At 42.8% G+C, this 27,001-nt stretch overlaps 1 protein-coding gene across 1 annotated transcript in view; it reads left to right on the top strand.

Moving 5' to 3' along the window:
• Nucleotides 1-27,001, top strand: part of LOC126416851 (uncharacterized) — a 1,707,974-nt gene that overhangs the window by 457,113 nt on the left and 1,223,860 nt on the right. Inside the window, exon 3 of the mRNA XM_050084734.1 lies at nt 15,969-16,232. Within this exon, the coding sequence (XP_049940691.1) occupies nt 15,969-16,232 (264 nt within the window). The remainder of the gene's footprint in view (nt 1-15,968; nt 16,233-27,001) is intronic.

The following is a 27,001-nucleotide window of genomic DNA, read 5'->3' as shown; positions in this document are numbered from 1 at the left end:
AGTCTTCCGAAGTAAGAGTGATTACAGGTGTGCCGCAGGGGAGTGTCGTAGGACCGTTGCTATTCACAATATATATAAATGACCTTATGGATAACATCGGAAGCTCAGTGACGCTTTTGCGGATGATGTTGTGGTATATCGAGAGGTTGTAACAATGGAAAATTGTACTGAAATGCAGGAGCATCTGCAACGAATTGACACATAGTGCAGGGAATGGCAATTGAATCTCAATGTAAACAAGTGTAATGTGCTGCGAATACATAGAAAGAAAGATCCTTTATCATTTAGCTACAATATAGCAGGTCAGCAACTGGAAGCAGTTAATTCCATAAATTACCTGGGAGTAGCCATTAGGAGTGATTTAGAATGGAATGACCATATAAAATTAATCGTCGGTAAAGCAGATACCAGACTGAGATTCATTGGAAGAATCCTAAGGAAATGCAGTAAGAAAACAAAGGAAGTAGGTTACAGTACACTTGATCGCCCACTGCTTGGATACTGCTCACAGGTGTGGGATCCGCACCAGATAGGGTTGATAGAAGAGATAGAGAAGATGCAACGGAGAGCAGCGCGCTTCGTTACAGGATCATTTAGTAATCGCGAAAGCGTTACGGAGATGATAGATAAACTCCAGTGGAAGACTCTGCAAGAGAGACGCTCAGTAGCTCGGTACGGGCTTTTGTTTTTTTTACTCGTTTTGCGGCATTCCAGAAATTTCCTGCAATCTTTCGCTGTCTCCATATTTCCTTCATTCTGCCAGAACGCGTTGTTCTGACAGACCCTAACCAAGCGGGGTTTTTCTGTCTGGTCGACATTACAGTCCTGATATTCTGCCTATATTAACTTCTGTCTTCTATTTTATGCTGTGTCATCTCAGCTTCTTTTATCACATCTATTACTGTCGTGGTCCGTTCCTCAGTTATAGCTTTACGGCGAATTACGTAGAACTCCACAAACTGTGTAGTCAATGTGACGGGGTTTATTGTTTTAATGTCTCCACATACTTTGTCGTCTGATTGTTGTACCCGACTAAATTTTGGTACAGTTTCTAAATTTTCTTACTTGTTTATTGAATATACATTTCTTTTTCAATGTAATTTGGAACTAAAACTTTTCTTTTATTATTTTCGATCTGTCCTCTTGTTTTCTTCGGGGTCTCTCTCTCTCTCTCTCTCTCTCTCTCTCTCTCTCTGTCTCTGCTACATCAGAGTACAGACACACTAGTTTCGTAACCGTTTTGTAGTGTCTCAGTTTTGTGCATTCCTATAGAGCTTAAAATAAGCTCGTACAGACACTAATACGCTCCTTACTTCACTGTGGCGATGGCATTCTCCAAGAAATTACGCAAAAATGCTCACGCAGGCTGGAACTGGCGATGAATGCTTGTAACATTCTCTCTGTACTGTCACACAGCATTGCCATGTTCTCTACCATTTCCTCTAACGGGATCCCAATTTTGGAATAATCCTTCACCAAACATCAGAGACATTAAATTCCTTCAGAACTTCAGAAGACAGGTAATGGTCCCCTTTCGATTACAGTAGCCACCACTCCTACACTCTGTGTAGCTCATTCTCATAAGTCTCCCCCCTCCCCCCCCCCCACTCACAACTCTTCCCTACGCCTTGGCGGAGTTCTATATTTATATCCTGCTTTTTCCTAGCAGACAATGTCAGTGTCATTTCAATCTTCTCACCTCCCTTTACCCATTTTCCTTCTGATAAACATCGTTTCAAACGTGTTAAGTTAATCTATATCATTCTAAATGCCTTTTGAAAGGTCAGCGGACGCCGCAGGATAAAGGAACAACTAATCGGGCATGGGAAAGTGCAGGCCATTTGTCACAAGTCATTTTTTACTTGACAAGAATCCAACAATATCATACTGCACAAATAAATATTATAATTCAGCTGCCTGACCAAAACACATTTCTTCCAAATTCTCTTATTCCATCTTACCACCGTAAATATAGAGCATTTTTGAAACACGCATTAAAAATGTAAACACTTCAATTCACATTTACAGGTAAACAACACACAAATACGTTCGATGTAAAAATATTGGAAAAAATAAATTTCTTGTGACACTGGTCAAGGTTGCACCACATAATTCTGAAAACGTATTTTAGCAATCAGAGAAGGCTCTTGGGACTATTCATGAGACTGACGTGGAAAGTAATGAAATATAATTTAAGGGCCTCCGCAAAAGGCTCAAAATCATGAAAAGTTCAATTTTTACTTTTTTGCGTTTTCTGAATCTGAAGACTATTACCTTTTAATAGATATATAATTTATTCAATTCCGAAGACTACAACTAGTTTTAAATTTTTTTTGAAATGTGTTCTACATGGGCGTGACCCACTGTGGCGCTGTTAAACTGCTGTCAAATGGTGTTATTATTAACGTCCGTGTTCATCAGGTACATTTTAGTGATGTGAGATAAAGTACGTGTTGTGGCTAACCTGTGATGGTTCAATATATATCGCTGGTGTGATTGTCGATTGTTTCATGTTTATTTACTCTGTCGTTATCTCTAAAATATTCGTAATTAATTCTGTTTCTTGAGTCTCTGTTTTGTTGAAGTATAATAATGAGTAAAAGTAAAGTTATTAGAAATCCTCCGAAGGCTTTTAAGAAAAGGAGAAATGTTGGAAAGCCAAAGGTATGTGTTATTACTGTAAACAATAAAGATGATAACCAAGTGAGTGAACCTAACCTCTCAAGTACACCTGCCCATAGCGGTCAAAATGGTAAAGAAAATACTTCACAGAAGAAGCTTGGTTCAATGAGTGAAAACTATGAATGTTTATGGGCGAATCGGATGTCGGTTCTCAAAGGAATTTTTTCAAACTGTGTAAGATGTATTCATTGTAGTGAAGTTGGTCTGGAACTCTCCATAATAAAGCGCGTAGGACTTGCTAGTGGAATACAACTGAAATGTGATAAGTGTTCACACATGACCACCTTTTGGAACAGTGTTGCAGTAACTGCAACTGAAGAAAATGGTAGCAAAATCTACGAACACAACGACGAGCGATGCTTGCTTTAGACAAGGAACGCGTTCGGGCTGCAGACAGGGCTGTAAAGAGTCTAGAAATACAAGCAAGAGTAAACAGGAAGAGGAACAAGAGGAAGCTGGAGGAGGAGTTTGCAGAGGATGAAGATAATCCATCCTATGGACCTGGAATGCACTAAAAAGTTAATCCAATCTTTGTCGCTCGATTCCCAAAACTTTTATTTTCTCATACTAATTACATGTTTTCTAAGGATCTTCCAAACATATTTGTTTCCAACTTTCAGTAAATGTTACACAGTACCTTCTGCATAATTTAACACAGCCTTTTTCCAAAAAAACTGTATATTTTTGAATATATAAATAAAAAATTGCAAAAAAATGTGAATTTTCATTACAATTGAAAAAAAATCATATTTAATAACTGAACTAAAATTTTGTGAAATCCCTGTGTTAAGTTGTAGCCAATATTCCAATAAATAATCAGTAAAAAGTTCAACTTCCTACCTCAAATACTTTGTGAGGAAAGATGCAATTTATAAGCGTTATTTTAACATTGCAAGTATAGGGCGTTCCGGAGTCCCTTAACAGTTGGGCATTAGATCAATATTAAAAACATTTCGTTACAGACAAAACTTCACACGGGGAAACCACGAAAGGGGCAGGTGCGCCAGGCCAGGTCTGAGTAAGACGGAAGAATAACGGGCGCCACTGGGTAAATTAACGCCCGATGGCTACGAGGTAGAAACTCAGCTTATGAGGGATGCTGTAGCAAGCTAGGAGGCCGCAACGCGTCAGACTCTACAGTGAGACGGGAAGAGGCGCGCCACCCGCAGTCACACACACAGCCGACGCATACAGGCCACGCCTGGTGGACCGGCGGGTAACATAACACTCCGGAGCAGCGCCTCCAATCGATACGAACAGGAACAGCTCGGAAGGCCGAGACAAAACAAGCAAACATGTAAATCATACATAATGATCATGGAACATATGAAACTGCTCAGAGCAAGACGAGAAGTTCAATGTGATCAAAACTGGCTCTGAGCACTATGGGACTTAACTTCTGAGGTCATCAGTCCCCTAGAACTTAGAACTACTTGAACCTAACTAACTTAAGGACATTCATGCCCGAGGCAGGACTCGAACCTGCGACCGTAGCGGTCGCGCGGTTCCAGACTGTAGCGCCTAGAACCTCTCGGCCAACTGGGCCGGCAGTTCAATGTGAGCGTGGCCCCAAGCCCCAGCCAAACCTTACGTGTAACAACAAAAATTTTACGATAAGAATCACTAACAGGGTTAACTGGTTAATCTTACAATAAAATGTAACAAGTAAATGTAATAATCACACATCCCTCAGACACGTTAACTTAAGTGGCTTAGGACGTAACAGGCAAATATTGAGGGCCAACACTCAAACAAATACAGTCTTAATCATATTTGAAACAATAAATACTAATTTTCCTGGATGGGCAAAATCTCACCAGAGTTAGGGAACATAATTACCCAAATGATCGTATATTCACTGGGCCGCTAGCGTTTGCTGACCACAGCTGTAGGCAATTTTATAGCCGCTACATCAGTCAGGCAAGCAACAACTTCCAATACAAGTCAGACTCAATTTCGACGTCAGTGGTCACTAACACACGTGACGGCCTAGAACACGTGACAATTTCAGGCGCAGATGATAAATAAGCAGACCTTGAACAAGGTGTAATTAAAAGAAATTTTAAAACACACAAATGTGGAACTCAAATAATTTCGAACAGAGGCATCAAAGGATAAATTCAGTTCTTCAAACAGAGTGATGGAGAACCATAGGCACTCCAGCGTAGAGGCAGTAACTTCAGCAGTGAGCACATGGTTCAGTCAAGTAACGAATACCTCCCCCCAAAAAGGTGTAACAGAAGGAACCAGAAGATGAACAGCCCTCCAACAGCCACATCAGGAACTATGTATCCTGAATCCAGGGTAAATCGGCTGTGTCGACATCAGGGCCAAGTATTGCTCCCGAACACAACTCTACCGAACCACCGGTCGTTTAGACAATAGTGCGCCCGTAAGCTTCGTGAACTGCCCGTCGTACTTCACACGAGCCGCTTACCCCCTCTTCCTCTGACTGCGACCGACTGACTGCCGATATGGTCAACAAGCTGCCCAAGGATCTACAACTAAGGTCTCTACTAAAACGCGACCTGGCGACTAGAGGCAGATGGCGCCAGTAGGCAAGGATGTGAAAACACAGAGCGGGCTTACAAGGCTTATCTTTTACACTTATTACTACACTACTGGCCATTAAAACTGCTACACCAAGAAGAAATGCAGATGATAAACGGATATTCATTGGACAAATATATTATACTAGAACTGACATGTAATTACATTTTTACGCAATTTGGGAGCATAGATCCTGAGAAATCAGTACCTAGAACAACCACCTCTGGCCGTAATAACGGCGTTGGTACGCCTGGGAATTGAGTCAAACAGAGCTTGGATGGGGTGTACAGGTAGAGCTGCTCATGCAGCTTCAACACGATACCACAGTTCATCAACAGTAGTGACTGGAGTATTGTGACGAGCCAGTTGCTCGGCCACCATTGACCAGACGTTTTCAATTGGTGAGAGATCTGGAGAGTGTGCTGGCCAGGGCAGCAGTCGAACATTTTCTATATCCAGAAAGGCCCGTACAGGACCTGCAATATGTGGTCGTGCATTATACTGCTGAAATGTAGGGTTTCGCAGGGATCGAATGAAGGGTAGAGCCACGGGTCGTAACACATCTGAAATTTAACGTCCACTGTTCAAAGTACCGTCAATGCGAAAAAGAGGTGAGAGAGACGTGTAACCAATGGCACCCCATACCATCACGGCGGGTGATACGCCAGTATGGCGATTACGAATACACTCTTCCAATGTGCGTTCACCGCGATGTCGCCAAACAAGGATGCGACCATCATGATGCTGTAAACAGAACCTGGATTCATCCGAAAAAATGACGATTTGCCATTCGTGCACCAGCGTTCGTCGTTGAGTACACCATCGCATGCTCTCCTGTCTGTGATGCAGAGTCAAGGGTAACCGCGCCCATGGTCCATGCTGCTGCAGACGTCGTCGAACTGTTCGTGCAGATGGTTGTTGTCTTGCAAACGTCTCCAGGTGTTGACTCAGGGATAGAGACGTGGCTGCACGATCCGTTACAGTAATGCGGATAAGATGCCTGTCATTTCGACTGTTTTGATACGAGGCCGTTGGGATCCAGCACGGCGTTCCGTATTACCCTCCTGAACCCACCGATTCCATATGTTGCTAACAATCATTGGACCTCGACCAACGCGAGCAGCAATGTCGCGATACTATAAACCGCAATCGCGATAGGCTACAATCCGACCTTTATGAAAGTCGGAAACGTGATGGTCCGCATTTCTCCACCTTACACGAGGCATCACAACAACGTTTCACCAGGCATCTCCGGTCAACTGCTGTTTGTGTATGAGAAATCGGTTGGGAACTTTCCTCATGTCAGCAGGTTGTAGGTGTCGCCAACGGCGCCAACCTTGTGTGAATGCTCTGAAAAGCAGATCATTTGTATATCACAGCCTCTTATTCCTGTCAGTTAAATTTCGCGTCTGTAGCACGTCATCTTCATGGTGTAGCAATTTTAATGGCCAGTAGTGTATTATTAGTGTCAGTTACTATTATTATTACTATCATGATTATTACTGCTGGGAATGTTTTACAACATCTTTGGTACGTGTTGTCTCTCTTACGATATATGAGAGATCCATAAGGCCCTAATCAGGTCAGGTTAAACAAGCAATAAATTAATAATACAGTAATCTGCATTTTGTTGTAAATGTATTTTCTGTGTATAAAGGCTTCTTTTCGTGACGGCTCGTATTTATCTATTGCAGCGAAATTTGTTGTGTGCACCTGTTTAGCTGGTTACCGCCGAAAAACAGCAGATTACCTTTGTTTGGGAATTTGATCGAACCTCTTACGACGGTTATGGTGTTCGTAAACAGGCCAGGAAAATTACCTTCAGAAGTTTGCAGTCCCGTAGCTGAGCCCCGCGCTCTTTACTTCACCTCCGCCTGCTGCGGGGAGACTGCCCCTTCCTTTATCTGCGGCCCTCTTTGTTATGTTCAGTTCGGTGCGCGTAATGAGGCCCAACTTGGGCGGCGGAGTTGCGCGCACTGCCAGCCAGAAATCTCTGCGAACATCAGCAGCGGGCAGGCTTCGCGGCGGACACCTGTTGCTGATGCTCGCGCTGCTACTGTGCGATGCGGAAGGTGTACTCACTCTGTGGTAGCCGGCAACTGTGCAACAAAACGGCGCACGTGTTCTGTTCTTGAGCAGTGGTGGTCCCACGTGTGTTACGAGTAGATGACAGCTCAGCTGGAACGGCTGAGGTGAGGTTCTCCCTTCAAAACTGCTCGAAAACAAGTTTTGGACGTGTATGTCTTATCATGTGTAGGGAAAGAAGGAAATGAAAAGAATAATTAAAGGAGATATAACAGAAATAAGAAATAAATTATAAATAAATAGACAATAAGCTTGTGAAGTGGGAGAGGTGCTGAGACGTTAAGCACTATTAGAAAATGTTCGTTTACTAAATAATCAAAGGCTGCAAATTTCAAATCACAAGTACTGAAATCCATTGGACTGTAAGCAAAATTTTGTTTTATCTGCAAAACCATGGTAGTTTCAGTTTACATTAGCGCAAGACGTTGCAATAAAGCCACATCTCAAAACAAAATGAAGTAACTTCAAAATAGATTAAAACAATTTTAGAGCTTACAAAAATTTATAAAGTTTCTTTACGGTAAATGATAACTGTTTTGGTTGGCAGGAGAGCCAACACCGTGTTACTAGAGGAGGCACGCGTTTTAGCTCAAGCAGGCTGGCGCGAGGTCTGGAACAGGAAGGAAATTAGAATTTAGAAAAAAGGACGTAGCTGGTGGAATACTTAACTTTAAACCATTAATGGTGAACGTCGGTCTGGACGGTACATGATTCACAATATCAATAGTAACTGATAATGGCTCCTTGCTAGGTCGTAGCAAATGACGTAGCTGAAGACTATGCTAAACTATCGTCTCGGCAAATGAGAGCGTATTTTGTCAGTGAACCATCGCTAGCAAAGTCGGCTGTACAACTGGGGCGAGTGCTGGGAAGTCTCTCTAGACCTGCCGTGTGGCGGCGCTCGGCCTGCAATCACTGATAGTGGCGACACGCGGGTCCGACGTATACTAACGGACCGCGGCCGATTTAAAGGCTACCACCAAGCAAGTGTGGTGTCTGGCGGTGACACCACAATAACAACCAAACAGTTGCAGGATAAAGATTTATTGAAATCCTTGACTACGGTTTCGGTTTATCTAAATATACCTTCATCAGAAGCAAAACACACTAAAATCACATCCTGCAGTGGAGATATATAAAACAATCGTGCCAAAGGCATCGTCGGTAGTTAAAATATCACCTCCATTTGTACAGCATAATTACGAATAGAAGGTCGATCTGAACACGGCATCTCATCAGTATTTAGCCTGTGGTATATTTAGATATACCGAAAGAGTGGTCAAGGATTTCAGTAAATCTTTATCCTGCAACCTTTTGGCTGTTATCATTTACCGGGAGGATTTTCAACAGTTGCTGCTTCAGCGATGTTTAAAATTTTGAAAGTTTCTTTAGGTAAACTGTACAATATATTTTAAAAGACAAATATTTACAGTTATCAACAAATTAAATCACTAGAAAAGCAGGCAATGCAATGGCAATCTCTTGTACTGTAAGTGAACATGAAGGGTCCTGTTTCCAAAAGAAGTGCGTTTACATGGCGCATTAAACTAAGAGGGCCAGTCACCTGGTAAAACTCATACATGCCACCTCTACGGTTCTTAGCTTGGCCTTACACCGACATAATTTCAGCATATAGTAATAATAGGTCCTGCAACAAAACTTTTGTTAAGCACTTATCGTAACCAAGCAACGTCAATACAATAACTTGAATAAAACGTTCACGGTTTTCCAGCCGCGTCAATTCGAATAAAATCCTCGAGCTTTCGATGTCCATCTCCGCCATCGTCGTCAGGAGTTCACTGACTGCCGGGGCTGTTACGGTCTCTCGCTTATATAGGCATGATGACAATAACTTGGCCCTTAACCACATCACAGTTTGGCGTAGTTAGCTGATTTAAAGACAAGGTTCCTTATTTTCCCAAAAATGTTACTTAACTAGAGAAAGAGCTAGCAAGCTTATTGCCAAGCCAACTAACAAATTTAAATACGTATTAAAAACAAACGCAGCACCTCAGTTGCTTGCTGTAATTTAAAGCAAAGAATTTAAATTACCAAAAAATTACTTTATTAGAAAAGAAGCGAGGCAAACTCAACTGACGTATTTAAAAATGAATAAATCACAGGTCTATTGCTTCATTACACTCTATCATTTAAGCAGGTATTCCCGTTACCACGAGGTCACTGCAGCTAAATCAAGGTCTGGTAATCAGTGCGGCGAACTTCATACAGGTTTGCTTTAATACGAATTTTTGAAGCAGTATAAGTTCGTACCAGATGTAAAATTTTCACTTCGTCGGTAATGCTGAAATACAATTCTCGTATAGCCCATACGTTAGTCACACTACAAGACCCATCTAAGGCTGAGAGCGTTGAACAAACAACCGATAACTTGTTCCACGAGCTAACTCTGGAGCAGTGCCTTCGATGAGAAATACGCAGCAACTGCTCTGCTGAAAGTGCGATTCACTGGTGGAACAGAGCCAAGTTACCACGCGCCGCTTGAAGACACTGCGACGCTACGTACTCCGCTTAGCTTCGCAGGACCCAACCGGTACCTATAACCGCCCGTCCACACAGGACACGATGGATAGCAGCTAGTTGCACTGTGGCGCGAGGAAGCGCTCACTATGCGGTCACCCTCTCCCTCCCTCTGTCACTGTCCGTACCAGTCTTCTCCCTCTGTCTGTCTGCCTGTCTTCTCTCTATCGCCACAGTCCGCGCCCTTTTGAGACTATTAGTGCCAGAGTATCTCTGATATCGGAAATGACATTCAACGAGAGATATCGCCGAGCTGGAGCAACGTCGACGGCGACACTGGTCCGGAGTATGGCAGAAATTGTTTTACGAAAATATCCGCTGACCAGATTTCGTTGTGTCATGAGTAAGCCCAGGTACTTACTAGGATTTTGTATAAAACCAATGTTTTGTCCCCATGGTGATACTGAAAAACGCTCGTCCTTCACTCGTTGCATCGTAGCAGCAATGCAATTCGACACAATTCCAATCTGTAGCAGTATAAGTTGTAGTGACAAGATTGAAGCGAAAATGAGATATCACTGACATACAACGAGAAAAGCAGTGGACCAATAATATACCAACCGCAGCACATTTTGTACGAGAGCTGTTCGGAAAGTAAGGTCCGATCGGTCGCGAAATGGAAATCACAGCGAAAATCAAAAATGTTTTATTTGTAAGAGTTAGCTACACCTTCCAACTACTCTTCTACACAGTCACCGTTCTGGCTGAGAAATTTGTCGTAGCATTGTACCAACTTTCAAATTTGATATCCATGTGTAACGTCTCCTTTTGTGGTGGTCAAATAATGTGTAACCCACTGCTAAAGAATTTTCTTTGCAGAAACTAATCAGTCGTTAACCTCTCTCATTTCTTATTCCTAATCCAAATTCTCCAGCTGCAACTTCATCTCTTCCTTACCCACCGCTGAAATCCAGTACCCCATGATGATAACGCAGGCATTTATATTTTCTTCCTCGATGAGCTCTTGTATTTTCTCATAATATTCTTCCACTTCCTGATCTCCATGCTGGCTGGTTGGTATATACACCTGTATTAACACCTGATCTTTTGAATTACCCTTCAGTCGTATCATCATCAGTCTTCCATCAATATATTGTACCTTCATTACCTTATTTTTCAACTTTTTCCCTATCAATATTCCTACTCCGTTTTCACCATTCTTCATTTCCCCTGAGTAAAAGAGCTTATAACTCCGCTTTCTATCTCCCTATTCTCTCCCCATCTCATTCAACACAAATTGAGGGCATCTAATCAGTTCCTTTTCATCTCCTGTTTTGCATTCTTTAGCTTTCCTGCTTGCAGTAATGTCCTCACATTCCATGTTCAAATCCTTACTTTTCATCCCTTCACTGTTCCTTTCTTCCTTTGAGATACGTCTACTATGAATGTGTTCCCCTCCCAGAGATCGAAATGAGGGGAAGTTTCAACTTCGGAATCTTTCACATGGGGAGACATACCATGTACTGCTTGGGAATGTAATGTAGTTTCCCGTCACTTTCCAGGATGCTCAGCCTAGAGTCAGCCACTCACCATGAGTCAGACGCTGTCTGTAGCCGCCCCTCTGGGGTTCAGTCGCTACTTGTACTCTTTTTGTACCCAAAGGGAACAAAAAGGGTAGAAGCATTTGAGATGTGGATGTGAAGGAGAATGGAGTGAATAAGCTGGATGGAAAGAGTAAGTAATGAAAGAGTATTGGAAAGTGTTGGTGAGAGAAGATGTCTGCTGAAGGTTGTAAGAGAAAGGAAAAAGAACTGGTTGGGAGATTCATTGAAAAGCGAGTGCTTGCTAGCAGATGCTTTGGAAGGGTTGGTTTGTGGGAGAAGACAGAGGAAGAAGGAGATACGATAGACGACATAAAGGGAAGAGGAAATTATGCAGACCTGAAGAGGATGGCAGAAGACCGGACAGCCTGGAGAACTACCATGTGAAAACCTGCCTTTTGGCAGAATACTGATGATGATGATGGACCAACTTTCGAATAACCTCGTCACAGGTGCAGCCGCTTGTGCTTGCTACCAATTCTCTACGTTGGGCTCAGAGGTAGTCAAGTCCAGGCTCTGTGGTGGGTGACGAAACACTTCCCATCCGAAACGCTGCAGGAACCTCCTCATTGCCCCTGCAGCGTGCGGCCGAGGATACTTATGAAGAAGGAAATGCATGACAGTTACGGTGTGTGGGCTGCATGAAATCAGGCGAAATCTCTCACAGGCTCTCACACTTGGCTGGACACGCCGTTTTCCGGACTTGTTTACGTGTTCACTGTGCGATCAGAATCGAAAAGAGCGACGTGAAGTGATCGATGGTTATACCAGAGACACTGTCCAACACATCTGTTCGAAACTTCAACGGATTTTCAGTGTGGTTTCCATTTCGCGATGGATCAGACTTCACTTTCTGAATATCCCTCTTATTTAACACATTTCCTCCCAGTGTTGTGTACACGCAACACGAAGTTTAACTTCACAAAATGCAGTCAAAATGAGCTTATTAAACAAAACTCATTAGCATGCGGTAGAAGGCATTTATAAGTTCTCTGTCCACGTCTTTATATTTCACAGTTAATCTAAAATATAGTGAAAAAGTAGAGAAGATTTCGAACAGCGTGTCAGCAACACTGGGAAGAAATCGGTTAGTCATAAATACTATCTACACTCTATACACTATAGTAACAACCTACACTACTGGACAATGGTTTTGAATGTACGTACGAGGGGTAGTCGGAAAATAAGTTTCTCCTGTCGACTGTGGGCAGAGCTGTGTGATATAGGCGAAAGACGACACAGCAGGTAACCGTGAAAGTGCAAGACACCGATATACCATTAACCTGGCAATGACCCCGATTGTCACGGGGGATGAAACGTGGGTCCACCATTACATGCCCGAATCGAAGGCCGCATCCATGGAGAGGAAACATCCGTCATCACCTGTCCGAAAGAAGTTCAGAAGCACTCCATCTGCAGGTAAAGTGCTACTCACCGTTTCCTGGGACGCCAAAGTAATTTTGCCGCTGGACTTTTTGGAGGATACAACCGTCAATGCTGCACGGTACTGTGCCAATCTGTCGAAATTGAAAGAGGTGGTTCGGAAAAAGCGGCCTGGCCTTCTCAGATATGGCGTTCTGCTGTTGGATGACAATGTGAGAACACACACGGCGACGGCAACGCAAAACCATCTTGCAACTCTTGGTTGGGAGGGCTTACACCATCTGCCTTACAGTGCGGATCTCGCACCAAGTGACTTCCAACTGTTTCCTGCTTTGAAGAAGACTCTCGGAGGAAGGCGCTTTGGCAGCAATGTTGACGTCAAACCAGCCGTTCAACGCTTCTTCCGTATGCAACGCCCTCATTTTTTCCTGGAACGCTTTTTGAAGCTTCGAAAACGGTGTGACAAATGTCTCAATGTACTTGGAAATTATGTAGAAAAATAAAGATATCATATTTAAGGTCTGATTCTCTTTTTCTCCTTTCACACAACTATGACCACAGTCGACAGGCACAGCATGTCATTCTCAATGGAGAGAAGTATTCCGAAGTAAGAGTGATTTCAGGTGTGCCGCAGGGGAGTGTCATAGGACCCTTGCTATTCACAATATACATAAATGACCTTGTGGATGACATCTGGGGTTCACTGGGGCTTTTTGCGGATGATGCTGTGGTGTATCAAGAGGTTGTAACAATGGAAAATTGTACTGAGTTGCAGGAGGATCTGCAGCGAATAGACGCATGCTGCGGGGAGTGGCAATTGAGTCTCAATGTAGACAAGTGTAATGTGCTGCGAATACATAGAAAGATAGTTCCCTTATCATTTAACTACAAAATAGCAGGTCAGCAACTGGAAGCAGTTAATTCCATAAATTATCTGGGAGTACGCATTAGGAGTGATTTAAAATGGAATGATCATATAAAGTTGATCGTCGGTAAAGAGGATGCCAGACTGAGATTCATTGGAAGAAACCTAAGGAAATACAATCCGAAAACAAAGGAAGTAGGTTACAGTACGCTTGTTCGCCCACTGCTTGAATACTGCTCAACAGTGTGGGATCCGTACCAGATAGGATTGATAGAAGAGATAGAGAAGATCCAACGGAGAGCAGCGCGCTTCGTTGCAGGATCATTTAATAATCGCGAAAAGGTTACGGAGATGATAGATAAACTCCAGTGGAAGACTCTGCAGGAGAGACGCTTAGTAGCTCGGTACGAGCTTTTGTTAAAGTTTCGAGAACATACCTTCACCGAAGAGTCAAGCAGTATATTGCTCCCTCCTACGTACACCTCGCGAAGAGACCATGAAAATAAAATCAGAGAGATTAGAGCCCGCACAGAAGCATACCGACAATCCTTCTTTCCACGAACAATACGAGACTGGAATAGAAGGGACAACCGATAGAGGTACTCAGGGTACCCTCCGCCACACACCGTCTGGTGGCTTGCGGAGTATGGATGTAGATGTAGATGTAGATATTTCCCATCTCCCCCACGTATGTAGATGTAGACGAACAGGGCGTGAAAAAATACAACTGGTCAAAAACATATTGGCTGCACGTTAAAACAGGCAACCTGTAAGATACCCATGAGTAAAACACAACTGAATATACCGGCATTCTTGAATTCGCACACGGCAGAAGCCATATAAACGCAGGGACGAAAGGTAAATATTTAACCATCGCGTGCCTAAACCCAACATACCTTCCCTCGAGTTTGCTGGAAGCATTGCGAACGAAACTCCATGTTGTTGGGCAGTTATACTACGTGTTTTTTCGAGAGATAAGGCATTCTGCTGTTTACTAGCCATTTTTTATTTCTTAAAAAAGAACTACCTTCTTCAATAAAAATATGTTGGTTATAGGAGAATCGTAAATAAACTGCTGAGTGATGTACCGTTTCATACCTCCTAGGGAAACTAAAGAAAGACAGAACTAGAGTAATTGTTCAGTTTCTGCCGACCTTTGTGGCATTCCATACTCTCCCAATTGTTAAAGCTGTGTTACAAATCAATGTATACAATAGTATTCACACTCATTCGATATCATCATCAGAAGTATAGCTTTCTGCCAACTTGGAGCGCTGCTGTCGCAGTGTGCTACAAAAATGAGCAAGAGTGTCGTGACTGTAAGTGTTAATGTGTGACCTGATTGTCAACGACTGAAGATGGGTTGCATACCTTACGGGGGGATAGGACGCCAAACGGGCCGACTTGGAGCAGGAGAGGCACCACAGGACATTTTAATTTCCAGTGTCTATACTTTCACAAATAAATTGATAAAACTTTAACACCATGACCAGGAGGGATTCAGGATTCATACCCATAGCTGTGAAAGCTCAAAAACGTAACAAAACACTTTTTTTTACATGTGAAATTTCATCATTTTTTTCACTTACTACCGGCAGCATTTGTTGCTATAAGTACACTTTTCTTCCTAGGTAAGAGAGATTCTTCGATGACTTTTGCACAGCATACAAACAATAGTTACAGGTGTATGAAACTCTAGAAGTTATTTAGTTTATGAAAAAATGAATGAACTGTTACATTTTAATCTTCATGTTTAGAAAAATAACAAGTTTTATAGTTATTTATCTCAATTTTTCCGCAGTCTTATAATAGATTTGGAAAATTCTAGAGTTTCATACAACTGTAGCTACTGTTTGTATGCTATGAAAAATTCATCGAAGAATCTCTCTTACTTAAGAAGAAAAGTGTACCTATAGTAACAAATGCAGCCAATAATAAGTGAAAAAATGATGAAACTTCACATGTAAAAAAAAGGTATTTTGCTACGTTTTTAAGCTTCCACTGAGATGAGTGTGAGTCGTCAATCCTTCCTGGTCGTGGTGACAAAGTTTTATGAATTTATTTGTAAAAGTATAGACAGTAGAAATTAAAATGTCCTATGGTGATTCTCCTGCTCCTAGTCGGCCCGTTTGACGTCCTACCCCCTTAAGGTGCATACAGTATTTTCCGGAACAGTTTTATACGCTCCACCTGTAGACTTCCCAGTGTGAGAAAGCTGGCACAGTGGTTTCGACAGGAATCTAACGGTGCTACCCGACTAACCCATGTCGCGTGAGAACAGGACAGAGCGCTGACGGTCACCTGGTATGTTCTCGTGTTCACAGCCGGTCCTGGCAACGTGATCCGGCTCGAGTTCCGCGAGATGTTCCGGCTGGAGCCGAGCGAGGGTTGCCAGTTCGACTTCCTGGAGGTGCGCGACGGCCGCTACGGCTACAACGACGTGCTGGACCGCTTCTGCGGCCACCGCGTGCCGCCCAGCGGCGTCATGTCGTCGGGCCGCTACATGTACCTGCACTTCCGCTCCGACGACACCATCGAGTACGAGGGTTTCGCCGCCGTCTACATGGTCCTGCCCCGGCCCACGCAGAGTGAGTACACGCTACTGCCACCACTACCATGTTACGGCGCTGCACGACGTACACATGCAGACCGTTGTCACCATTTTCGTAATAGCACTGGAACGAAACAGAGAAACGACTGAACACGCGATGGCTTCTAAAAGTCCTTGATAAGTTTCTGTAGGTATGTGGCTCACGATTTTCCGTAAATTACGAATAGGTGGTCTGTGAGATCGACAGGAAGTGCAAAATGGCTACGCGGGGATGGCTAGACGACAAACGTAGGGATGTAGAGGCTTATCTCACTAGGGGTAAGATAGATACTGTCTACAGGAAAATTAAGAGACCTTTGGAGAAAAGACAACCACTTGTACGAATATCAAGAGCTCAGATAGAAACGCTGTTCTAAGCAAAGAAGGGAAAGCAGAAAGGTTGAAGGAGTATATAGAGGGTCTATACAAGGGCGATGGACTTGAGGACACTATTATGGATATGGAAGAGGATGTAGATGAAGATGAAATGCGAAATATAATACTGCGTGAAGAGTTTGACAGAGCACTGAAAGAACTGAGCCGAAGCAAGGCCACGGGAGTAGACAACATTCCATTAGAACTGACAAAACTCTACCATCTGGTGAGCAAGATGTATGAGACAGGCCAAATACCCTCAGAAGAATATAATAATTCCAATTCCAAAGAAAGCAGGTGTTGACAGATGTGAAAATTACCGAACTATTAGTTTAATAAATCAAAGCTAGAAAATAGTAACGCGAATTCTTTACAGACGAATGGAAAAACTGGTAGAAGCCGACCTCGGGGAAGATCAATTTGGATTCCGTAGAAATATTGGAACACGTGTGGCAATACTGACCTTACGACTTATCTTAGAAGAAAGATTAAGGAAAGGCAAACCTACGTTTCTAGCATTTGTAGACTTTGAGAAAGCTTTTGACAATGTTGTCTGGAATACTATCTTTCAAATTCTAAAGGTGGCAGGGGTAAAATACAGGGCGCGAAAGGCTATTTACAATTTGTACAGAAACCAGGTGGCAGTTATAAGAGTCGTGGGGCATGAAAGGGAAGCAGTGGGTGGGAAGGGAAAGAGACAGGGTTGTAGCCTCTCCCTGATGTTATTCAATCTGTAAATTGAGCAAGCAGTAAAGGAAACAATAGAAAAATTCGGAGTAGGAATTGAAATCCATGGAGAAGAAGTAAAAACTTTGAGGGTCGCCGATGACATAGTAATTCTCTCAGAGACAGCAAAGGATTTGGAAGAGCAGTTGAACGGAATGGACAGTGTCTTAAAAGGAGGATATAAGATGAACATCAACAAAAGCAAAACGAGGATAATGGAATGTAGTCTAATTAAGTCGGGTGATGCTGAGGGAATTAGATTAGGAAATGAGGCACTTAAAGTAGTAAAGGCGTTTTGCTATTTGGGGAGCAAAATAACTAATGATGGTCGAAGTAGAGAGGATATAAAATGTAGACTGGCGATGGCAAGGAAAGCGTTTCTGAAGAAGAAAAATTTGTTAACATCGAGTGTAGATTTAAGTGTCAGGAAGTCGTTACTGAAAGTATTTGTATGGAGTGTAGCCATGTATGGAAGTGAAACATGGTCGATAAATAGTTTGGACAAGGAGAGAGTAGAAGCTTTCGAAATGTGGTGCTACAGAAGAATGCTGAAGATTAGATGGGTAGATCACATATCTAATGAAGATGTATTGAATAGAAATGGGGAGAAGAGGAGTTTGTGGCACAACTTGACAAGAAGAAAGGACCGGTTAGTAGGACAAGTTCTGAGGCATCAAGGGATCACCAATTTAGCATTGGAGGGCAGCGTGGAGGGTAAAAATCGTAGAGGGACACCAAGAGATAAATACACTAAGCAGATTCAGAAGAATGTAGATTGCAGTAGGTACTGGGAGATGAAAAAGCTTGCACAGGATTGAATAGCATGGAGAGCTGCATCAAACCAGTCTCAGGACTGCAGACCACTACAATACAATGTGTAGAAGAGATACACGAAAGGATCCCAGAAGTGTTCCATCTGGTTCTGATTTGGCGACCTTTGTGCCTCTTCAAGCCACTGCACCATGGTTTTGGCATTGTGAGATGGATAATTATCATGCTGGAAAGTGCCTTCGCTGTCCGGGAAGATACCAAGTGTGAATAGATGCAGATGCTCAGAAATAATATTCATGTAGTCCACACCGCCGTGGAGCTTTTGATAACAATAGGTACGGTGGCCGACGCACAGTGGCTGGCTTTAGTCCAAAGCGCTCGGTAAGTTCGATCGGAAGGGGAGGCCGACACCTTTTGGGACGGTCAGCGATGACAGAAACGAGGCGCTTGCCCTGAAATCTTTCCCAAACGATTTTTCAGGAACTATTTTGTATAATGCTTCATTTTTGCTTTGCTTGTAGCTTCATATGCCAGGTTCATGATGATATATTCACAACATCCCTCATGTTTCGTAAACGGTTTCAGATATCGAAATGAGATTGTGGCAAATGATAGCTTGCGAAGAGGAGAGACTTCCGCCACATCCTTATTATGTAAAACTTCATTATCTACCGTGTTATTCCACTAACTACAGACTTTTTCCATGAAAGAATGTGATTTTTAAGGGTCATCGATAGCTTGGGAAACGAGAAATGCTATGGGTATTGGAACAACATAAGTGAACACATAATACGTTTTTTTTGTACCAAGGATGTACTTTTTCATAGGCTACTGACCTTAATTTTCCTCAGTTCCTCTCTTAATAAACTTGCTAAACCACTGCTCCAGAATTCTCTCCCAATTGTATCTGCACAACATGTGAGGCGAAACTGTCTAAACTCCGCTGTGTTTTGGCAAAAGAAGCAAATTTTAATATGGTAACCAGAGAAATGTGTACGGTTACTCAAAATTCATCGCTCACGATGCTTCTCTGAAAGTTAGAAATCGGTAATGAGCCAGGTGAAAATAAATCGCTGCATTCTTGGCGGATTTCTTTTTAGATACTAACCAAAGTACAGGAGACAGTAGCTCTTTGTTCACCATGAAAATGTGGGTATGAAAGGGCCCAACTTAATATTTGTAAAAATCGTGAGCGCTGGCTTCAGTTTAGAACGGCACTTCCCCTCCAGCGCTCGGCATTTTCGCTACAATGCCCTCACGTAACAACCGTCATTACTGCTGGACCCACGCGTGCCCTGCCGGCCGCAGCATTCTGCGCAGACTGTACCACAGGTCTCACGGAATCGCAGGTGAATGTCCAGCATAGCGTAATATTGCCCCACTGCCCTGCATCCGTGGATTGTGAATATTTCGAGCAGCTGTTCACTGGATGATGACCTATCTGGAAACGACCAGCGACCTAATGTAACACGAAGCGTGATACATCCAAACAGGCTACTCGTTTTCCAGCGATCCTCGGTGAAATCTTTATGTTCCTGTACCCACCTTCCCCCATGAACCATGGACCTTGCCGTTGGTGGGGAGGCTTGCGTGCCTCGGCGATACAGATAGCCGTACCGTAGGTGCAACCACAACGGAGGGGTATCTGTTGAGAGGCCAGACAAACATATGGTTCCTGAAGAGGGGCAGCAGCCTTTTCAGTAGTCGCAGGGGTAACAGCCTGGATGATTGACTGATCTGGCCTTGTAACATTAACCAAAATGGTCTTGCTGTGCTGGTAATGCGAATGGCTGAAAGCAAGGGGAAACTACAGCCGTAATTCTTCCCGAGGACATGCAGCTTTACTGTATGATTAAATGATGATGGCGTCCTCTTGGGTAAAATATTCCGGAGGTAAAATAGTCCCCCATTCGGATCTCCGGGCGGGGACTACTCAAGAGGACGTCGTTATCAGGAGAAAGAAAACTGGCATTCTACGGATCGGAGCGTGGAATGTCAGATCCCTTAATCGGGCAGGTAGGTTAGAATATTTAAAAAGGGAAATGGATAGGTTAAAGTTAGATATAGTGGGAATTAGTGAAGTTCGGTGGCAGGAGGAACAAGACTTTTGGTCAGGTGATTACAGGGTTATAAATACAAAATAAAATAGGGGTAATGCAGGAGTAGGTTTAATAATGAATAGGAAAATAGGAATGCGGGTAAGCTACTACAAACAGCATAGTGAACGCATTATTGTGGCCAAGATAGACACAAAGCCCATGCCTACTACAGTAGTACAAGTTTATATGCCAACTAGCTCTGCAGATGATGAAGAAATTGATGAAATGTATGACGAGATAAAAGAAATTATTCAGGTAGCGAAGGGAGACGAAAATTTAATAGTCATGGGTGACTGGAATTCTAGTGTAGGAAAAGGGAGAGAAGGAAACATAGTAGGTGAATATGGATTGGGGGGAAGAAATGAAAGAGGAAGCCGCCTTGTAGAATTTTGCACAGAGCATAATTTAATCATAGCTAACACTTGGTTCAAGAATCATAAAAGAAGGTTGTATACCTGGAAGAATCCTGGAGATACTAAAAGGTATCAGATAGATTATATAATGGTAAGACAGAGATTTAGGAACCAGGTTTTAAATTGTAAGACATTTCCAGGGGCAGATGTGGATTCTGACCACAATCTATTGGTTATGAACTGCAGATTAAAACTGAAGAAACTGCAAAAAGGTGGGAATTTAAGGAGATGGGACCTGGATAAACTGAAAGAACCAGAGGTTGTAGAGAGTTTCAGGGAGAGCATAAGGGAACAATTGACAGGAATGGGGGAAAGAAATACAGTAGAAGAAGAATGGGTAGCTTTGAGGGATGAAGTAGTGAAGGCAGCAGAGGATCAAGTAGGTAAAAAGACGAGGGCTAATAGAAACCCTTGGGTAACAGAAGAAATATTGAATTTAATTGATGAAAGGAGAAAATATAAAAATGCAGTAAATGAAGCAGGCAAAAAGGAATACAAACGTCTCAAAAATGAGATCGACAGGAAGTGCAAAATGGCTAAGCAGGAATGGCTAGAGGTCAAATGTAAGGATGTAGAGGCTTGTCGCACTAGGGGTAAGATAGATACTGCCTACAGGAAAATTAAAGAGACCTTTGGAGAGAAGAGAACCACTTGTATGAATATCAAGAGCTCAGATGGCAACCCAGTTCTAAGCAAAGAAGGGAAGGCAGAAAGGTGGAAGGAGTATATAGAGGGTTTATACAAGGGCGATGTACTCGAGGACAATATTATGGAAATGGAAGAGGATGTAGATGAAGATGAAATGGGAGATAAGATACTGCGTGAAGAGTTTGACAGAGCACTGAAAGACCTGAGTCGAAACAAGGCCCCGGGAGTAGACAACATTCCATTAGAACTACTGATGGTCTTGGGAGAGCCAGTCATGACAAAACTCTACCATCTGGTGAGCAAGATGTATGAGACAGGCGAAATACCCACAGACTTCAAGAAGAATATAATAATTCCAATCCCAAAGAAAGCAGGTGTTGACAGATGTGAAAATTACCGAACTATCAGTTTAATAAGTCACAGCTGCAAAATACTAACGTGAATTCTTTACAGACGAATGGAAAAACTGGTAGAAGCGGACCTCGTGGAAGATCAGTTTGGATTCCGTAGAAATGTTGGAACACGTGAGGCAATACTAACCTTACGACTTATCTTAGAAGAAAGATTAAGAAAATGCAAACCTACGTTTCTAGCATTTGTTGACTTAGAGAAAGCGATTGACAACGTTAACTGGAATACTCTCTTTCGAATTCTGAAGGTGGCAGGGGTAAAATACAAGGAGCGAAAGGCTATTTACAATTTGTACAGAAACCAGATGGCAGTTATAAGAGTCGAGGGCCATGAAAGGGAAGCAGTGGTTGGGAAAGGAGTGAGACAGGGTTGTAGCCTCTCCCCGATGTTATTCAATCTGTATATTGAGCAAGCAGTAAAGGAAACAAAAGAAAAATTCGGAGTAGGCATTAAAATTCATGGAGAAGAAGTAAAAACTTTGAGGTTCGCCGATGACATTGTAATTCTGTCAGAGACAGCAAATGACTTGGAAGAGCAGTTGAAGGGAATGGACAGTGTCTTGAAAGGAGGATATAAGATGAACATCAACAAAAGCAAAACGAGGATAATGGAATGTAGTCAAATTAAATCGGGTGATGCTGAGGGGATTAAATTAGGAAATGAGACACTTAAAGTAGTAAAGGAGTTTTGCTATTTAGGGAGTAAAATAACTGATGATGGTCGAAGTAGAGAGGATATAAAATGTAGACTGGCAATGGCAAGGAAATCGTTTCTGAAGAAGAGAAATTTGCTAACATCGAGTATAGATTTAAGTGTCAGGAAGTCGTTTCTGAAAGTATTTGTATGGAGTGTAGCCATGTATGGAAGTGAAACATGGACGATAACCAGTTTGGAGAAGAAGAGAATAGAAGCTTTCGAAATGTGGTGCTACAGAAGAATGCTGAAGATAAGGTGGGTAGATCACGTAACTAATGAGGAGGTATTGAATAGGATTGGGGAAAAGAGAAGTTTGTGGCACAACTTTACTACAAGAAGGGATGGGTTGGTAGGACATGTTTTGAGGCATCAAGGGATCACAAATTTAGCATTGGAGGGCAGCGTGGAGGGTAAAAATCGTAGAGGGAGACCAAGAGATGAATACACTAAGCAGATTCAGAAGGATGTAGGTTGCGGTAGGTACTGGGAGATGAAGAAGCTTGCGCAGGATAGAATAGCATGGAGAGCTGCATCAAACCAGTCTCAGGACTGAAGACCACAACAACAACAACAACCTGTACCCACAGCAATCTTAACTGACAACATCGTTGAGTCAATATTTGAAACCATAGAGATCGCCTGCTGAACGGCGGGTTATGAAATACTTGTGGCTGCACGGGCATTGTACTCTTTCGTTAGATGTGACGCCTACCCGTTGTTTGTCTAAGATGCTTACTCCAGTAGATTTCCACATTTGTGGCATGTATTTTCGCTACAATGATTACTCATTCGCGTCTGCTTCGCTTATGCACTTACCCTTACGAATTGCCAGGGTGGAGAAGAGTTTGTACCTCTTCAATTCAGACGAATTTTGCATGAGAACGAGACATGCACTCTACCCCCTCCTTATCTACCAGCTAATTAATTATGCGCACAATGGTAACGGAAGAAAATGGTGGCCCTGATAGTTGGTAAAATAAAGAGTGCACACTCACAATAATTTAATAAAAATCTTAATCTACCCAAAAAAAAGAGGACTTTATCATAATAAACAACAGGAAATGTTATTCTGCAAACATCTACGAAATGATATGCGGATTAAATATTACAATGATATTTATTATACATCAGAACATAAATGCACGTGATTATCGACACACACAGTAGGTTAAAGGATAGGGTGTACTGAAATATTATGAGAATAAGAGTTGGCTCGAGAACAAGGGGCTCCTACTCACCGTGATGCAATAGATTGACGATAATGACTGGAGGTCCTAATGAATCAAATATTAATCTCCCGACTGTATAGCAGTACCGCAATTAGTAGTTAGAGCTCAGATGGGATCACGTGGAGAAACAAGCAAGGTGGACTTGTAGCAAAGCGAGGGCGCGTGCTGCTGAGAGATTCAGTATAAAACTGATAAGGTCCTACAATGCCGGGGCCGCAAAATACTGTACCAGTACTGATATCTGCAGCACGTCGTCGGTAGGCAGCGTCCTGATGATGTAGGCGCCGACTTCTGCCGTGCAGCAACTCTGTATCAACCCCTGGCCGCGAAGACTGTCCAAGAATTCTAAGTACTTCCGAAAACGAGCTACCAACTCGCAAACCGTCCGATTCTGAGGAAGATCAGATCCCAAATGCCACTGCCAGCGAAGCCAACATTTCTCTATTCTCTAGTCTCCTCGAAAACCGCGAATCAGCATTCAGTTCTGATCCAAAATTCCCCCACACTGCCTCAGAACATGATTCGCGCCAATAGCGATCGTTCCCTCCAATTTCGAGCAAGGCTTTATGACGTCAACAAGCCTCAGTTTAAGTTGACCAATCATGCCTCTGCTATTCAGCTGAGGGAACTGAACTTGCCGTTTGACCAGCTACGAAAACAACCTGCTTAGACCACCGGCCAACCGGCGCCAAACAGTCGCACACAGCAGGGCACGGTCCACAAGTATTCTGAGAATCAAGAGGACAATGCTGTCAGTAGGTGCCAGAAATCTTCGTCCCGGACGCGCTGAAACGGTAAACACATAAACTGCAGCGACACTCAGACGTCTCGCAGGTCGTTTCCCCCTGCATACAATAGGCGAAACTCGACCGACGTCAGTCGTTCCGCCAGGCGCTTAAGCCTATTGTACGAACCCCTAAAAATTCAGGGCAGTTCAGCCCCGAACCAGAAACGCAGTGTGCCGCGTCCTACGATGCTCGCCTCGCCCATGCCACCCAGGGAAGCAATCCAACATGTTTAGGAATCAAGTTAAAAGTATTTTTTGAGCTCTCCGTACAAATACCCTCATTACAATACACTTATTAGGTCTGTTACTACCGTGCAATGACACATAACTTTAATAAAATTGATGAAAATGTGAGGAGACATGCATAAGAGGCCAGGGAACCTCTCACCCTCACCCTCGCCAAGTGGCATTACGTCCTGCAATGGACAGTGTTGACAATGGTTGTGGTCATGGCTGTACGCGCGCATGATGAATTTATAAGTAAATGTTTAAAGTTGGCAACCATATCACAGCCCTTATTTTCACTTCGTGGTAGTCTTTCAATCATCATCCACAGTAAACCTTCCCTATGTCCCATTGTAATTACTTGTGTTTCCCGATTGTAGGTATTAATGGTTTTTATTGAAAGTTTTAGAACGTTTGAAGATGGCGTTAGTCTGATCAGCGTGCATGAGACAGAGAGAATGAGTGCAGTAAGATTGACACTTTCTTGTTTCGTAATGTTTTAGACGTTTTAAAAACAATCTTTTCCTCTCATTGTAATAAGAGCGCTCACAGTAGATAAGTATGACGAAGAAGACGGAAAAAACGCTGCCTAATTGCACTTATCTGAGGCCTGTGAGAGCATTGGCCCACATTTCCTGTCCATGTTGCGCTTCGCAGGAGCGTCGGTCGTACACTTATGTAAACTGGCACATGTACTCTAGGACTGAGTGTTCATACAATTTAAGGTTACAAGCCAACTCATGTATTGTTTGAATATTATCAGTTAACGTGGCTGTCTGTACATAGTGTAATAGGCGGATAGTGTTAACAGAAGTTATTGTGGACCAGTTTATGCGAAGTACTCTACCTCATGAAAAATACATCGTGAAATTCAGGAAAAATTTCCAAAGTGCCAGATCCTTATAAAGGCACAGAACTGTTATTGAACACTGTTGGTACACACTACTGGCCTACGGTTGCCTGAACATCATTCGTATCGAAATTTTTATTGACACTCCTCAGGAAAAGTAACTTCATCGATTAGGATACCAGGACAATGACTTATTACAACAAGACCACATTACATAAAACAATTTAGGAATAATTGTTGATCATCGATAAAACAATCTAAGTATAAAACTCTAGAATTCCCCCACTGTTTTATAACAAGTGTCGGAAAACATTCTTCAAAGCAGGTAGACAATAAACATATTTGGAACATGTTTGAATGAAGTATAACAAACAATTCACGCCTAAATCCACCAAAAATAAACGAGGAATATACCTTTTCGAAAATGAGATAAAAATTCACTTGACGCCATCAAGAGAGACAATCTCCACTCCTTCCAAACTAACACTGTAAGTGTGGACCACAAGTGGCTTGAATTCAAAGAAATAGTATTGACTATTGAGAGATTGCCGTGCCGGATTAGCCGAGCGGTCTGGGGCGCTGCAGTCATGGACTGTGCGGCTGGTCCCGGCGGAGGTTCGAGTCCTCCCTCGGGCATGAGTGTGTGTGTTTGTCCTTAGGATAATTTAGGTTACGTAGTGAGTAAGCTAAGAGACTGATGACCTTAGCAGTCAAGTCCCATAAGATTTCACACACATTTGAACATTTTTAATGAGAGATTTATACCAAATAAATTAACAAACGACCGATCTCATCCCTCTTGGTACAGAAAACTGGACGGAACACTGTTGTAGAAACAATGAGAAGAGTGCGACAAATTTAAACGAACGCAAAATCTCCAGGATTGGCGATCTTTTACAGAAGCTCGATATTTTGCCACAGACTGCAATGCGAGACGTTTATAACAGTTTCAAAACGAAACTGTCTCGAAACATGGCAGAAAATCCAAACAGATTCTGCGCGATAACAATGGAAATACTATCGGCGACAGTGCTGGCAAGTCAGAGTTACTAAGCCGGCCGCGGTGGTCTAGCGGTTCTAGGCGCTCAGTCCGGAACCGCGCGACTGCTACGGTCGCAGGTTCGAAACCTGCCTCGGGCATGGATATGTGTGATGTCCTTAGTTAGGTTTAAGTAGTTCTAAGTTCTAGGGGACTGATGACCACAGATGTTAAGTCCCATAGTGCTCAGAGCCATTTGAACCATATTTTCAGAGTTACTGAACACAAACTTCAGAAATTCCTTCACCACAGAAGACGAAGTAAATGTTCCCGAACTGGAATCCGGAACAGTTGCAACATGAGTAACTTAAAAGTAGATATCGTCTCAGTAATGGAGCAACTTGAATCACTCAATAAAAGCATGTCTCCGGTCCAGATTGTATACTACTTATAAGCGGCATTCAAATGAAACGCGGTCACTAGTGGAAAGCAAGGGTAATGGTTTTATTACCTCAAAAATGTAGTTATACACAGTACACTTACTGAAAAATATTTGCC

This window comes from Schistocerca serialis, chromosome 8, assembly GCF_023864345.2.
Source record: "Schistocerca serialis cubense isolate TAMUIC-IGC-003099 chromosome 8, iqSchSeri2.2, whole genome shotgun sequence".
Taxonomy (NCBI): Eukaryota; Metazoa; Arthropoda; class Insecta; order Orthoptera; family Acrididae; genus Schistocerca; species Schistocerca serialis.
Note: the sequence above shows the minus strand (reverse complement) of the source record. Positions and strands in the feature narration are given on the sequence as shown.